The 13,558-nt window shown below is 47.4% G+C and overlaps 2 protein-coding genes across 2 annotated transcripts; both read left to right on the top strand.

Moving 5' to 3' along the window:
- The first annotated feature begins 4,644 nt into the window (after positions 1-4,644).
- LOC133896071 (carboxylesterase 1-like) lies at positions 4,645-5,996 on the top strand. Its single transcript, XM_062336580.1, has one exon. The coding sequence runs from the start codon at positions 4,703-4,705 to the stop codon at positions 5,783-5,785; it is 1,083 nt and encodes a 360-aa protein (XP_062192564.1). The 5' UTR covers positions 4,645-4,702; the 3' UTR covers positions 5,786-5,996.
- Positions 5,997-11,612: 5,616 nt separating this feature from the next.
- LOC133894885 (protein SHORT INTERNODES 1-like) lies at positions 11,613-13,090 on the top strand. The gene is made up of 2 exons (XM_062335069.1): positions 11,613-12,488; positions 12,621-13,090. Exons 1-2 carry the CDS (start codon positions 11,981-11,983, stop codon positions 12,950-12,952), a joined length of 840 nt encoding a protein of 279 aa, XP_062191053.1. The 5' UTR covers positions 11,613-11,980; the 3' UTR covers positions 12,953-13,090.
- The last annotated feature ends 468 nt before the right edge of the window (positions 13,091-13,558 follow it).

Below are 13,558 nucleotides of genomic sequence, written 5' to 3'. Positions count from 1 at the left end.
AATATATATCCTATCAGTTTAGATATTCATTATCTGTAACTGTGAATATAAGGAGAAGGGGTGCAGCCGTATTAGGTGCACAAGCTATAACCAAATCAATCTCTCTCGTTTTTGTTCATGGTACCAAAGCCCGACTCTTCCACAAAACGTCCGAAGATGATTCCCAACTCCTCGATTGGTGTGGCGCCATTCTTCGCTCTCACCAGTGCCAGCAACGTGAAGCTCTCAAGAGACAACAATGTTTCCGTACATCACTTAACTACTGACAACAATGCTTTTCTCAAATATTATTCTGATCATTTTCTTGTTAAGGATCAAGACACAAAGAGAACGATTCTTCGTGAGGAATGTAGGGATGGTCTCTATCCCCTCATACCAAGCTCATCGTCCTTATCATCATCCAAGCTCATCTACTCGGCTGTCAAACATGAAAAATGGTATTGTTGTCTTGGTCATCCATCATCTTCCCAGAGTCCGCTATTTTTTTTTAGTCGCAATAATCTCCCATGTTCCGGTAATTCCAATAATATGTCCGTTGTGATTCATGCCAACAAGCCAAAAACCATCAATTGCCTTACACTACCTCGCATGAGATCTCATCATTCCTGTTGCAACTCATCTACTCTGATGTATGACAGACTGCCGATGGCATGATACGCTATGGCTACATTGTAGCCCATGAGCCGACTCTCTCAACTCAGAACTCATTGATCCTCATTGGAAAGCGGCCATGGATCAAGAGTTCCAGACACCACAACGCAATGGCACATGGAGTATTGTCACTTTCGCTCACGGTCAAAACATTATTGACCATAAGTGAGTGTACAAGGTTAAATACAAGGCTCGCTATGGCATATTGAAAGTGCATCTAGGCCCCCTAAGTGGGTGTTGGTTTATTGATGACAAAACGATTAAAGAACTAACATGCTTTGTGAGTATTGAACATGTATGAGTATTAGTTGTGAAGGTAAATGACGTTTGACGCCCGTCGAAACAATTGAAGAATCAACGAAGGATATAAGATAGGGCTTAAATTCTTTTTACTTTTGAAATTGAGTCTAGGATAGATTTTTTCTTAGATGGATGAATTCATTTGCTTGATTAGTGTCTCAATGCTCAAGAGATCCTTTAGAATCACCCAATTGAGAGACACATTCACTCACGGACACGAAACTCTTTCTGAAAATCTTCTGAGTCCGGAGTCTCCGGTGTTCACCGGATACTCCGGTACTCAGCGTTCAGTCGGAGTCTCCGAGCTAGCCTCCGGCAGAGAGTCTCGGTTACGGGTTAATCTTTTCAAAAAAAAGACCGGAGTCTCCGGTGTTCACCGGATACTCCGGTAAAATGTTTTGTGTGCAGTCGGAGTCTCCGAGGTAGACTCCGGCAGAGGCTCTCGGTTAGCTTTTAATCTTTTTGATAAAAAGTAGTAAAGACCGGAGTCTCCGGTGTTCACCGGATACTCCGGTACCTGGAGATGCCGGAGGACCCGGCTAGTCTCCGGACTTAGTCTGTTTTGGAAAATCTGTCAGGACCGGAGACTCCGGTGTTCACCGGAGACTCCGGTAATTAAACAGAACTGTAACGGCTAGTTCTGACACGTTCGTGACCGTTCTGACGCTGTTTTTGGAATTAGGACCGGAGATTCCGGTGTACACCGGATACTCCGGTAAGCTCTGACAAAAACAGTAACGGCTAGTCTGTGAGAGAGGGCTATAAATGCCCCCTCTCTCCATATCATTTAGAGCTTGCTGTGGCTGGTTTCCTTGAGACCTCTTGAGCACTTTAAGAGCATTCAAAGCCTCTCCAATCATCTCTAGAGCCAAATTTGCACAAATTTGAGAGTGTGTGTTTGGAGAGGGTTCAAGCCACTTGAGCATTGATTTCTTCATCGAGCATTTACTGCGATCATCTCCTTTGAAGCTTTGGGTTTCTAGAAGGAAAGGAGTCGCCCGAAGAGCACCCAAATCTTGTGGTGTGCCTCGGGAAGTTTGTAAGCATCTTCATATTGAGTAAGAATTTCTAGCTTGATCTTTGTGGTCGCTAGAAGAGGATAGGGTTTGAAAAGACCCGACTCTTTGTGAGCTCCTCAACGGAGACGTAGGCACTTCTTTGTGAGGTGGCCGAACTCCGGGATATATTCTCGTGTTCTTACTTGTGAAATTTACTTGATCGTGTGCATTTGATGATTTGTCATTTAAATTGCTATAGTATCAATCTTGCTATTTTTAATTGTTATTCTAGCTTAGTAATATCTACTTGACCTAGTGCAACTCATAGAATCTAGCTGTGATCTTTAGTTCAAATTTATTCTAAAAATTTCCTGTCAGGCCGGAGACTCCGGACTAGACCGGATACTCCGGACCATACCGGAGTATCCGGACTTCACCGGAATATCCAGCAGTTTAATCCGCTGTTTTTAGTTTTAAAATTCAGAAAAGCCTATTCACCCCCCTCTAGGCACTTTCACATATACTATGAAGAAACCTTTAGTCTAGCAGTTAAACCTACTACAATTCGGTTGGTGCTCTCTGTAGCCATATCACATGGCTAGGAATTGCGGGAACTCGATGTTTAGAACACGTTCTTGCCTAGTGTTTTGGAAGAGGTGATCTTTATGCATCAACCCTGTGGATATGTTTATCCTCATAGACCACATCTTGTATGCCAGCTTCACAAGACGCTCTATGGGCTTAAACATGTGCCTCATGCATGGTATGCTCTCTTGAGCTATAACTGCAAGAGTTGGGATTTCAACCCTCTCAAGCCGACACCTCACTATTCATCTACATCAGCGGTGCTACGATGGTGTATGTACTCATCTATGTTGATGATATTATTTCCACCAACTCTTCATCCTCGGCATTGTAGACCCACCTTCGAGATCTTCAGCATACCTTTGCCCTCAAGGATCTCGACGAAATCCACTTCTTCCTTGGCATTGAGGTGATGAAACTTGTTGATGGCATCCTTCTCTCGCAGTTCAAGTATGTGTCTATCTTCTTTGTCGTGTTGACATGATGGCTTGCAAAGGGGTTTCTACTCCTATGTCTAATACCGAGAAGCTCCCAGTCTCTCTTCAGGAACCACTTGGTCCAAAAGAGGCAACCAAGTACAAAAGCAATGTGAGTGCTCTTTACTATATTATCTCGTCCTCGTTTGACCCGACATAGCTTACTCTGCTAACAAGGTGTGTTAGTTCCTGCATTCTCCTACCAGCATGCATTGGACGACGGCGAAGAGAATACTTCGATACCTCAATCACATTGTAGTGACTGGTTTGAAGATTTACGGGTCTCCTTTCACCTTGGTGAGTGCCTTCTCATACGCTAATTGGGTAGAATGCCTGGATGCATTGGACGACATCAAAGAGAATACTTCGATATCTCAATCACACTGTAGCGACTAGTTTGAAGATTTGTAGGTCTCCTTCCACCTTGGTGAGTGCCTTCTCAGACACTGATTGGGCAGGATGCCTGGATGATCAGAAATCTACATGTAGTTTTGCTAGGGTTTTTTTTTATCCAACTTGATATCATGGAGTGTGTGCAACACATGCAACAATTTCTCAATCAAAGCACTAAGGCCGAGCGTAATGCTTTTGCTAATGCTTCAACAGAGATCGTTTGGGTGCAATCAGTCCTTGGTGAGCTTGGCGTGTTCCAATTTTGGTGTGACAATCTTGGTGCTACGTATCTCTCTATGAATCATGTCTTTCATGCTAGGACTAAGCACATTGAGTTAGACTTTCACTTTGTCAGAGAGTGTGTTGCGCGCAAGGTCCTCGACATTCGATTTATTCCTTCTCGAGATCAAATGGCGGATGGTTTTACCAAACCACTGTTAGTATGAAAACAAGAGGATAGATGCAAACTCAATATTCATCCGTTGTGATTGAAAGGTTTTTTACCATATATAGAATACATTATATTAATAGCATATCTTGTATAGTTGTAAACAATTAATCTGTATCCGAGACACAATCTCAATCTTCATCAATTGTGATTGAGGGGGTTATTAAGAGAATATCTTCTATATTTTATATGATCCATTGTATCAATAGCATATCTTATATATATTTTTTAGAAAAAGGATAAATTTATGGCCATTTGCATCCTAGGATGCATGTAGCCCTTGTTACATTATTACATCATCCCAGCTTATTGCTGACATGGAAACAAAAAGAGATAAATATTTTAGAGAGGTTACATGATATTATCCGGCACATAATTTATAACTAAAATGACAGTTATTCCTGGCAAAAGCTCTATAGCCAGCATCTCCAAAATCTGGCAAAACTAGTCTAATATTTTTACTTTTGTCCTCCTTTTGTAGCATATCTTATATAAATGTAAACAACTAGTCTATATCACAGATATAATCGCAATCTTCATCAGTTGTGATAGAGGAGGTTTTTAAGAGAATATCTTCTACGGTATACAGGATCAATTGTATCAATAGCATATTTTGAGGGGCTATTAAGAGAATATCTTCTACAGTATAATAGATCCATTGTATTAATAGCATATCTTATATCGATGAAAACAATTAATCTATATTAAAGTCGCAATCTCAATCTTTGTCAGTTGTGATAGAGGGGTTCTTAAGAAAATCTCTTCAATAGATATGATCAATTATATTAATAGCATATATTGTATAGTTGGAAACAATTAATATGGATCTCACCTCACCAGTTTAGAGATTTATGACCTTTAATTGTGAATATAAGGAGAAGGGGTATAGCCGTATTAGGTGCATAAGCTACAACCAAATCAATACCTCTCGTTTTCCTTCAGAGAAAAAGAGAAGAGACATGGACGCCAGCACGGATGCCGCAGCAGCCGCCCTGCGCCCGCCGATGACCAAGTCGACCAGCTTCTTCATGGACATCGTCGTCAACCCGGACGGCACGGTCACGCGCCCGGACATCCCTCTCGTCCCGCCCTCCGCCACCGGCCCGGCCGTCTCCAGGGACGTGCCCCTCGACGCCTCCCGCGGCACGTACCTCCGCCTCTACCTCCCCAACCCCGTCCCGCCGTCGCCTGCCAAGCTCCCCGTCGTCCTCTACTTCCACGGCGGCGGCTTCGTCATCTTGTCCGCGGCCACCGTCTTCTACCACGGCTACTGCGAGGCCATGGCCGCCGCCGTGCCCGCCATCGTCGCCTCCCTCGAGTACCGCCTCGCGCCCGTGCACCGCCTGCCCGCCGCCTACGACGACGCCGCCGCGGCCGTGCGGTGGCTCCGCGACGCGGCGCCCGAGGACCCCTGGGTCGCCGCGCACGGCGACCTGTCCCGCTGCTTCGTCATGGGCAGCAGCTCCGGCGGCAACATGGCATTTTTCGCGGGCGTCCGGACCAAGGGCCTCGACCTCAGCCCGGCCGCAGTGCAGGGGCTCCTGCTGCACCAGCCTTACCTCGGCGGCGTCGAGCGGACGCCGTCGGAGGCCAAGTCGGAAGACGACTCCATGCTGCCTCTGGAGGCCAACGACAAGCTCTGGAGCCTCGCGCTGCCGGTGGGCGCAGACCGCGACCACGAGTTCTGCAACCCCGCGAAGGCGTTGCCTCCGGACGCGGTGAGCGGCCTGCCGCGGTGCCTGGTGACCGGGAACGACGCCGACCCGCTGATCGACAGGCAGAGGGAGTTCATCGGGTGGCTGCAGGAGCGCGGCGTCGAGGTCGTCGCGAAGACGGACTTCGCGGGGTACCATGCTGCGGAGCTCTTCGTGCCGGAGAAGGCCAAGGAGCTGTGCGCCACGGTGCGCGAGTTCGTCTTCGCCAACGACGCTTGACGCGGGCAGACGCATCGTACTCTAGTCGGGTGGACCTGATGCTCCGTTGAATTCGTGTGTGTGACCGTGGGCAATAATTGATGGCACTGTTGAATCTTGGTGACTTGGTACGGTGCCGTTCTGGTGCGAGTGAGTTCTTGTGCAATTGTCCTCGTATTACTTGTTTTTACGGAGAAATCGTGTGATCATTTCTCTATTGATTACCTCTAAATATGGCATTCACGTTAACGAATGAGACAAAAACCGCTCAAAATGTGCGGTTTTTGACCGATTCGGTCTGGTTTACATTTAGAAACTGAGCGGTTCTCGATCAAATTCAAATTCGAAATTCGAAAATTTGATGAAATTTGATTGAATTTGACCGAATTATCCTGTTTTTGAAGAATGCGCTAGGGTAGGGTCCGGTTTTCGGTCCTCGATCGCATTTGTTAACCCTGTTGGCATTATCTAGAACTTACCTGTCAACAAAGCTCAAAGACTATGGGGACTGTCAAAAATGAAGGTTGAGTTTATTGTGCTTATGGTTCTGACTTCTGTTTGAGTGCAAGTGCACACAGCTTCTAGGACAAGGCATCAATCTGCACCCTGAATTTTCATTATTTTTTTACATTTTGTTAATTCACTAAACATATTTCAAGATAAATGGTCCCTCGTTGAAAATTATAGTGTTGACAGACATCATCGATACTCACGATAAACATCACCGACACTCATGATAATTGTACTCGTGATAAACATCATCGATACTCATGCCAAGAATGCTGCTCTCTCATTCTTTAGCCCAGAAAATTATGCTCCAGTTCAGAATTCCCGGTCTCTATTGGCTGTTTATTGTTGACCACCGACTGCCTTTTCGGCTCTATCGTCTGATGCAGTGCGGATGATGGTCACCTAGGTCAACATGGCGACACCGCTACAGACAATGAGACAGAACAAGTAGACCAACGCTATTTTAGCAGGAGAACAAAACACATCAGCAGGACGCATCTTACCGTGATCTCGAGTTTAGTATTTGCGGACACACTTCGATCTTCAATTTGGTTGTACATATGCATGCATAGCCAGACAAATAGGCCACAATTTGTTTTCTGCCCAGTCCAATTTGACATTCCTGTATTAATCTTTCGACGTATTAACAGTCGAAGCAATTGGAACCATGAAAAAAAGAATCCTCGAATTCCTTGGAGCTGCTTTCCTTGATGAATCCTGAATTCCTGCGGATCGGTCAGAGAGAGGGATTATCGAAAGAAGCGGAAAACGAAGCAAAAGAAAAAGAGAACCATGGCGGGCTTTACAGAACCAGTGGGCTTTGGCCTTTTGGTGTCGTCTAGTAGTAGACTTGTAGTTGCAAGCCCGGCCCATAGAAATGATCAAAGGGCCTTGTAACATAGAAATGATCAAAGGGCCTTGTAACATACGTCTAAATACATACACTTCTATCCTACACACTTACATCCACATATTCTAAAATATACATTAGATCTATAGCTTATAAGCATATCTACTAAAATGATTCAAGAAACCTTTAACTCCGCAAATGATAAACACATCACATTCCTATACAGATACTCGAAACTGTTCGAAAGAATTCTATATACGAGACTAAGCTCCTATAAAAAAACTATTGTATCCAAACATACGTCTAAATACATAGACTTTTATTCTACATACTTACACCTACACATTTTAAGATGTACGTTAGATCTATAACTTATAGATATATCTATTAAAGAGAATTACGAAACTTCTAGCTCCACAAACGATGAACACATCCTGTTTCTACTCGAAACTGTCCGAAGAAAGCCCCTATACCAGACCGCGAATCAAACTTGCGACCGATGGTTCGCCCACCGACGAAAACGCGCTACAAGCGTGTTCGCCCAGAACCTGGTAGCTCGACCACGCACTCGTCTCTCTTTCGTTTTCCTCCTCCTCGGCACCGGCACTCAAAGCGCAAGGCACCTGTGTTCTTTTGCCCGGCGGGTTCGTTAGGCGTCGGGATCTGCGCCGTCCGCCGGCCGGGTTTTGAAAAGACAAATGGCCTTGCCCTTCGTCCGCCACTGTTCCCTCTCGTCGCCTCGCCGCCGCCGCTGTGGATGGTGGATCCCATTGGGCCGGCGCAGGCGTGGGAGCACGCACAGTGCGTAACGTGCGGGGTTGGGGACGAATCCAACCCTCCCTTCCCTTTCGGGCTCCAGGAGGGGTCAACCGGGTGGTACAGCGCGCACGGCTCGAGGCGGGTGGACAAATTATTGGGGCCCCGACTTTTCTGTGCCCTCCTTAAATCGCTTTAACGCCTTCCCATATGCGTCCATCGGTCCGTGCCTGTCCACACCATCCATCCTCTAGACCGAATTTCTCCTTTTGAAGGATTCCTAGAACGAATTCGTATTATAAAATTGTACCGTAGTACTCTACTCGATTATAAATACTTATTGTTTTAACTAAAATTTGATCAAAATTTTAATCATCAATAGTTTTTAAAATATTTAGTTTGAAAATATAAAAAACATATTAAACGGCGGCACAAGCCTGATCAGATCAGACCGTATGTTTAATGTTGTGCAGACAAGCATGTATATATAAGCGCGCAGCCGGTGGCAGCATGCATGCATGTTAGCGCGAACATGTTTTTGCCGTACGCCAAACCAGCATACGCATGCACGTACGTACTGCCATGCATGATGCATCTCAGACTGCATCAGACCAGAGCAGTAGTGGTGCAGCATCTGAATCAGATCAGCTTCCTGCCCGTGCCTGCGTAACTTGCTGCTACCAATGCTAGTAATTTTTTTTTTCGATGACGTTCAATGAATGTAGTATATCATTAAGAAGAAGTTGAGTACACATTTAAGATGCATGAAAGATCAAGGCAATAAAGTTCCATGCACTGTAGATGTACGAGAACTTAAGAACCATAGCATTGGTCAATGTGATTTTAGTAATTAATATTAATATAAATAATAAGGCTAATATTATTTGGTATTACTTTTTTCAACTCAAAATAAACGTCATTTTAGATTACACATAGTCCATTGGTTTAAATTTTAACAAAAATTTAAATATTTTTTTACTACTGATAAAGTTTATGGACTCTACATTTTTAAAGCATTAGCCGCTAACTCGTGTAAAAAGATATGAGGCATTGTACGGAGCGACTAGAGGCCACATGTGTGAATAGGAGGCCAAACGCACACGTCCCTGATTTCACCGCCGCACCATCAGTGGCCACCTCTAGTTCTCACCGCCGCCATACCCCCTGCCGTCTTCCCCCCTCTCGTCATCGTCGGAGCAGATGCCGGCGAGCCCCTTCGACAATCTCCGAACCCTCACAACCCAATGTTCAACCTACAAAGCTTAAATGTTCAAGTGGGAAAATTTGTTCCAAGCATGGTAAAAAGTGTTTTATGAGAAATTAGGCGACGGTGGCAGACGCTATGCGCGGGAGGAGCAGCGGCAACCAAGCGGAAAGAGACGGCGAGAGCACAGGAACCACGGAGGAAGCAACGGTGAGCAGCGAGGAGCCGCCCTTTCCGAATCCGTCCGGCTAGCGGAAGGTGAGGGAACCGCGCGCGGCCGGAGGCGGTGGTCAGAATCGATGGCAAGGCGTCGGCGGCGGCGGACATTTGTCTGCTTCTGGAGCAAACATTGCTGCCTATATTACTGCCACAGTCTAGTGTTTGGAAAATTATGGTATTTTACTAGTATGAAACTGGCAGCCCCCAACATAAGAAATCAGCAATCTTTCCACACGTACAGTGCCGTTCAGCTATCTGCAGTAGAAGAATCTACCCTGTGCGTGGTTATTGGTTAGTGCTGCATCTCCCAGAATTCACCGTGGGGTCGTTGCGAGATTAAACAATACAAGCAGCTAAATATTATAGAATCGTCGGTAATCGAGGTACACGCGGTAACTAGTTTTGTTTGATCTTAGGGAGCATGTTAGTTTGTCGCAGTACGTGGGTGGTAGTAGTAAAATATAATTACGGAGAGGTAATCTCTGTTAATGATTCTAAGTATATCGGTCAATAGACGTGTGATAATATCTTAATAGATGTGTATCTGTTAGAATTTAAAAATATCACGGGTTATCTAGATTCACGTATGTCTTCTCGCTGTGAGCCATAAGCTTATATGCTAAGACGTTTCGTCCTAGGCTTTCATGAGCCCGCCTATAAACTCATCCAAGTCGGTCTATAACTCCACTCTATAGCATTTAATACTATAGGATGAGACATTGTCTATTTGCGCAAGCTATGACCTTGTTCGCTGAATGAAGATGTCTCATGAATGAAAATATTTGGGTAGAAAATAATAAATACGATTAAACATGTTAGAGATATCTCACGACTAGTAAGAAGATTGTTCGTACAAGACTTACGTTGGTCGAGCGAGCTTTTATGTGATCGTGGGATGGATCAGAGTTCAAAAAATATTTCCCGCTGGTCGTCATACCCTTTATGACATCATCAGCCAAAACGTACCTTTATTCAATACTCTGAAAATAATATTTACGGAGTTCCCTCTACACCACCTAAATAGAGGCCATGCTTATGTACGGCGCCTGAATTTTATAAAAAAAATGGCAGAAACCACAGCTGGTAAAAATAAAATATTACTCCACATAGCGGTGTGCCAATCCACAATCTAAGAACTAGTATACAGGGATGTAAATAGATACTAAATTGGTAGGTTTGGATCATTGCTTAGTTTATTTTTTTAGCTAGTAGAGAGTGAATCTTTAATTTTTTAAGTTTTAAATGGATCTAATAATTCAAAAAATATAAAAGTTACATCCTGCTGATCTATCTATCCAGTGCGTTGAAAAAAGACGAGTTTAATTTCTCCTCTCTAAACGCTTGCAGTGACTACCAGTAACAGGGCTCGAGATCTATTGTTTATCATGCCTGACTTTGTTATTACGTACGGAGGGAGGAGGGAGTTGAAGTTTTGGGGTACTTGACCGGGGTCAACGGCCAGTCCAATAATAGTGGTCTGGTTGCTCGTCCTACAAACCGGGCCCGGACGACTTTGCTGCTTCCGTTTGCAGGCAACGAGGCCAGGAAATCAAGGGCCTGTCACGTACGACGTCACGCAGATCTCCACTAGATCGCCTCATGCCCGTCAAGGATCGGCTTGTTTAATCCAATTTGCTCTCAGAAAGCGGAGTAGCATTTCCAATTTTCTATAGCATGCAGCAGCACGATCATATCCGACGTCGATCGGCAGGCGGCCAAATGAGCTGAGCTGAGCGCCGCGAGGAGATAAAGACAACAGTGCAGTGCAGTGCCAGCGGTGCCTGCCAATCTGTTCAGTTCAGAGCACAGGCCCGTCTGTTGGTTCGCGTCCCACCAACTCCAAGCGTCAGGTCTAGTATACAATGCACAAACCGTTAGGATCGAGCAGGCAGGCAGGCAGGCAGGGAAGGAACTTTCTTTTCCGATCGAGCTCGACCTGGTGGCCATCGCCGACGGCGAATCGTGGCGGCGATGATCTTCCCCGCTCGTGTCCCGCCAGCGCTTCCGGGAGAACTTGGAGAGTTGCAGCTGGCTGGCAGGTGCGGGGATGATCGATCGAGTTTTCGATCCATCCAACGGCTGTGGCTCAGTCTGTGGAGGATCGGACGTCCGCGTTTCACAGCTTGTGTGTTTTTCATTCGGGTGTGCATTTGCAAAGAAAGAAGGATATGCATGTCGCGTGTAGAGAGAGGGAGAGCGCGCTTAGCTAGGTACGCTAGCGATGAATACGAGTACGTACGTACGGCGTAGAGTAGAGAGTATTAAATGGGGGCGTTTTGGGGGAGTGCAGGATCGTTGGCGGCGTGGCAGGCCGTCCCTGTCGCCTCCCTCATCACTCACCTCACCACACAAAAATTAAAGCAACCTCACCTCAGCTGCCTCGCTCCTCCCCTCTCCCCTACCTCCGTCCTCCTTCACGCGCAGATACGCCAAAATTCTAGGGAACCCACTACAATTCCACGCGCACCCTACCTAGCTCAGATCGATACAGACTGCAGCAGCAGCTGCTGCTGCCGAGCCAAGGCCACGAGACGCGGAGCCTCAAGAGCTCGCACGCGGCGTGACCATGTGGGCGCCGACTCGGCGGCGGAGAGCGGAGACGGGAGTCGAGTAGCCGGACACGGGCGACCCGGCGAGCGATCCGCCCCTGCGCGCAGGGGCCTATGGATCTGGGCGCATGGCGGGCTACCCTCTAGGCGGAGGAAGCAGCCACAGCCGCGGCGACCACCCTCCCGTCAACCCCACCTCCGGCTCCGACTCCACGGCTGCCTACCTCTACACCACCGCCACCGCCACCGCCTCCCGCGGCGGCTTCCAGCTATGGCCACACCACCCGGCCCAGGAGCACCACTTCTACGCGCCCAACATCATCCGCTTCGCCGATGACCCCGCCGCGGGCTCGTCGCGCGCCGGGAGGGGCTCCGGCTCCGGCCTCGGCGTGGGCACCATCAGCTGCCAGGACTGCGGCAACCAGGCCAAGAAGGACTGCGCCCACATGCGCTGCCGCACCTGCTGCAAGAGCCGCGGCTTCGACTGCCCCACCCACGTCAAGTCCACCTGGGTCCCCGCCGCCAAACGTCGCGAGCGCCAGCAGCAGCTCGCCGTCGGCGCGTCCGAGCCCTCCAAGCGCCAGCGCGACGCCGGAGCCCAGCCTTCCTCCACTACCGCCACTACCACTTCCTCAGGTTCAAACTGCACTCCACTAGCTAAGCAATTCACGGGCTCAGCTAGTTTTCCACTCCTGTAGCTTACTAATTAATCTAGTACTTGCTACTAAGCATGTCCATGCGCGCGCGCGCGCGTGTTTGATTGATCAGGGGAGCAGCTGCAGATGGCAGTGGGCGAGCGGTTCCCGCGGGAGGTAACCTCGGAGGCGCTGTTCCGCTGCGTGCGGCTGGGCCCGGTCGACGAGGCCGACGCCGAGGTGGCCTACCAGACCACCGTCAGCATCGCCGGCCACGTCTTCAAGGGCATCCTGCACGACGTCGGCCCGGACCCCTCGGTCGCGGGCGGCCTCCGCCACGCCGCCGAGGGTTCCTCCCCGAGCACGGCCGCGCCGCCCGTGTCGTCATCGGCTGTGGTGATGGACCCGTACCCGACGCCCGGTCCGTACGGCGGCGCGCCTTTCTTCCACGGCCATCCGAGGTGATCAAACAGCCACCTCGATTGACGGCTGGCTACCTTCAATTCCCTTTAGACGTGTCATCTTTCAATCCATGTCTTAATTTGCTTTACTAGAAGAATTATGATATCTAAATTCTTAGTAGCTTCAATTCCTTCCTTGATCTCTTCCTTCTCACTGATGCATGCATAAACTGATGAGCTGATGGTGTTCATCACAGTTTCTTTAGGATCATACACTCTGCAGTAGCTAGCCATCAGGCTACTAGAAGTATAAAGTTTGGACTCGCTAGGAGCAGCTCATGATTAAAAATTAAAATTTCTGACAGTTAGTTTGGTGCCTGGAGAGAATGGATCTTGATTGGTACTCTCTCGTCTTGCTATATATTCTTTCTTCCTTTCTTGTTGTTCAATGGTGGTGATGATGCTGTCTCCTGGTGGTGTCTTGCATAGAGTACGGTAGTTAAGGTTTCTTGGCATCTGCTCAAGTATACACTACCAGCTGGCTATTTTTACTCCTGTGTCTCTTCCATAAGGTGTGACACCTTTACTTTAGGTTTGTCTAGATCAAAAGCTGAGCCCTAGTTCCCTAGCTAGTAGCTACTACTGCTGATACTTAGTTGGAAATTTGGTT

Source organism: Phragmites australis, chromosome 16 (genome assembly GCF_958298935.1).
Source record: "Phragmites australis chromosome 16, lpPhrAust1.1, whole genome shotgun sequence".
NCBI classification, from domain to species: domain Eukaryota; kingdom Viridiplantae; phylum Streptophyta; class Magnoliopsida; order Poales; family Poaceae; genus Phragmites; species Phragmites australis.
The sequence above is the reverse complement of the archived record's forward strand: the minus strand, read 5'-3'. Positions and strand labels throughout refer to the sequence as shown.

Excerpts from the sequence above, each read along its gene's own strand:
- LOC133896071 (XM_062336580.1), top strand. The coding sequence starts at position 4,703 with ATGACCTTTAATTGTGAATATAAGGAGAAGGGGTATAGCCGTATTAGG.
- LOC133894885 (XM_062335069.1), top strand. The coding sequence starts at position 11,981 with ATGGCGGGCTACCCTCTAGGCGGAGGAAGCAGCCACAGCCGCGGCGAC. Across the intron at positions 12,489-12,620 it reads CGCCACTACCACTTCCTCAG|GGGAGCAGCTGCAGATGGCA; the intron begins GTTCAAACTGCA and ends TTGATTGATCAG.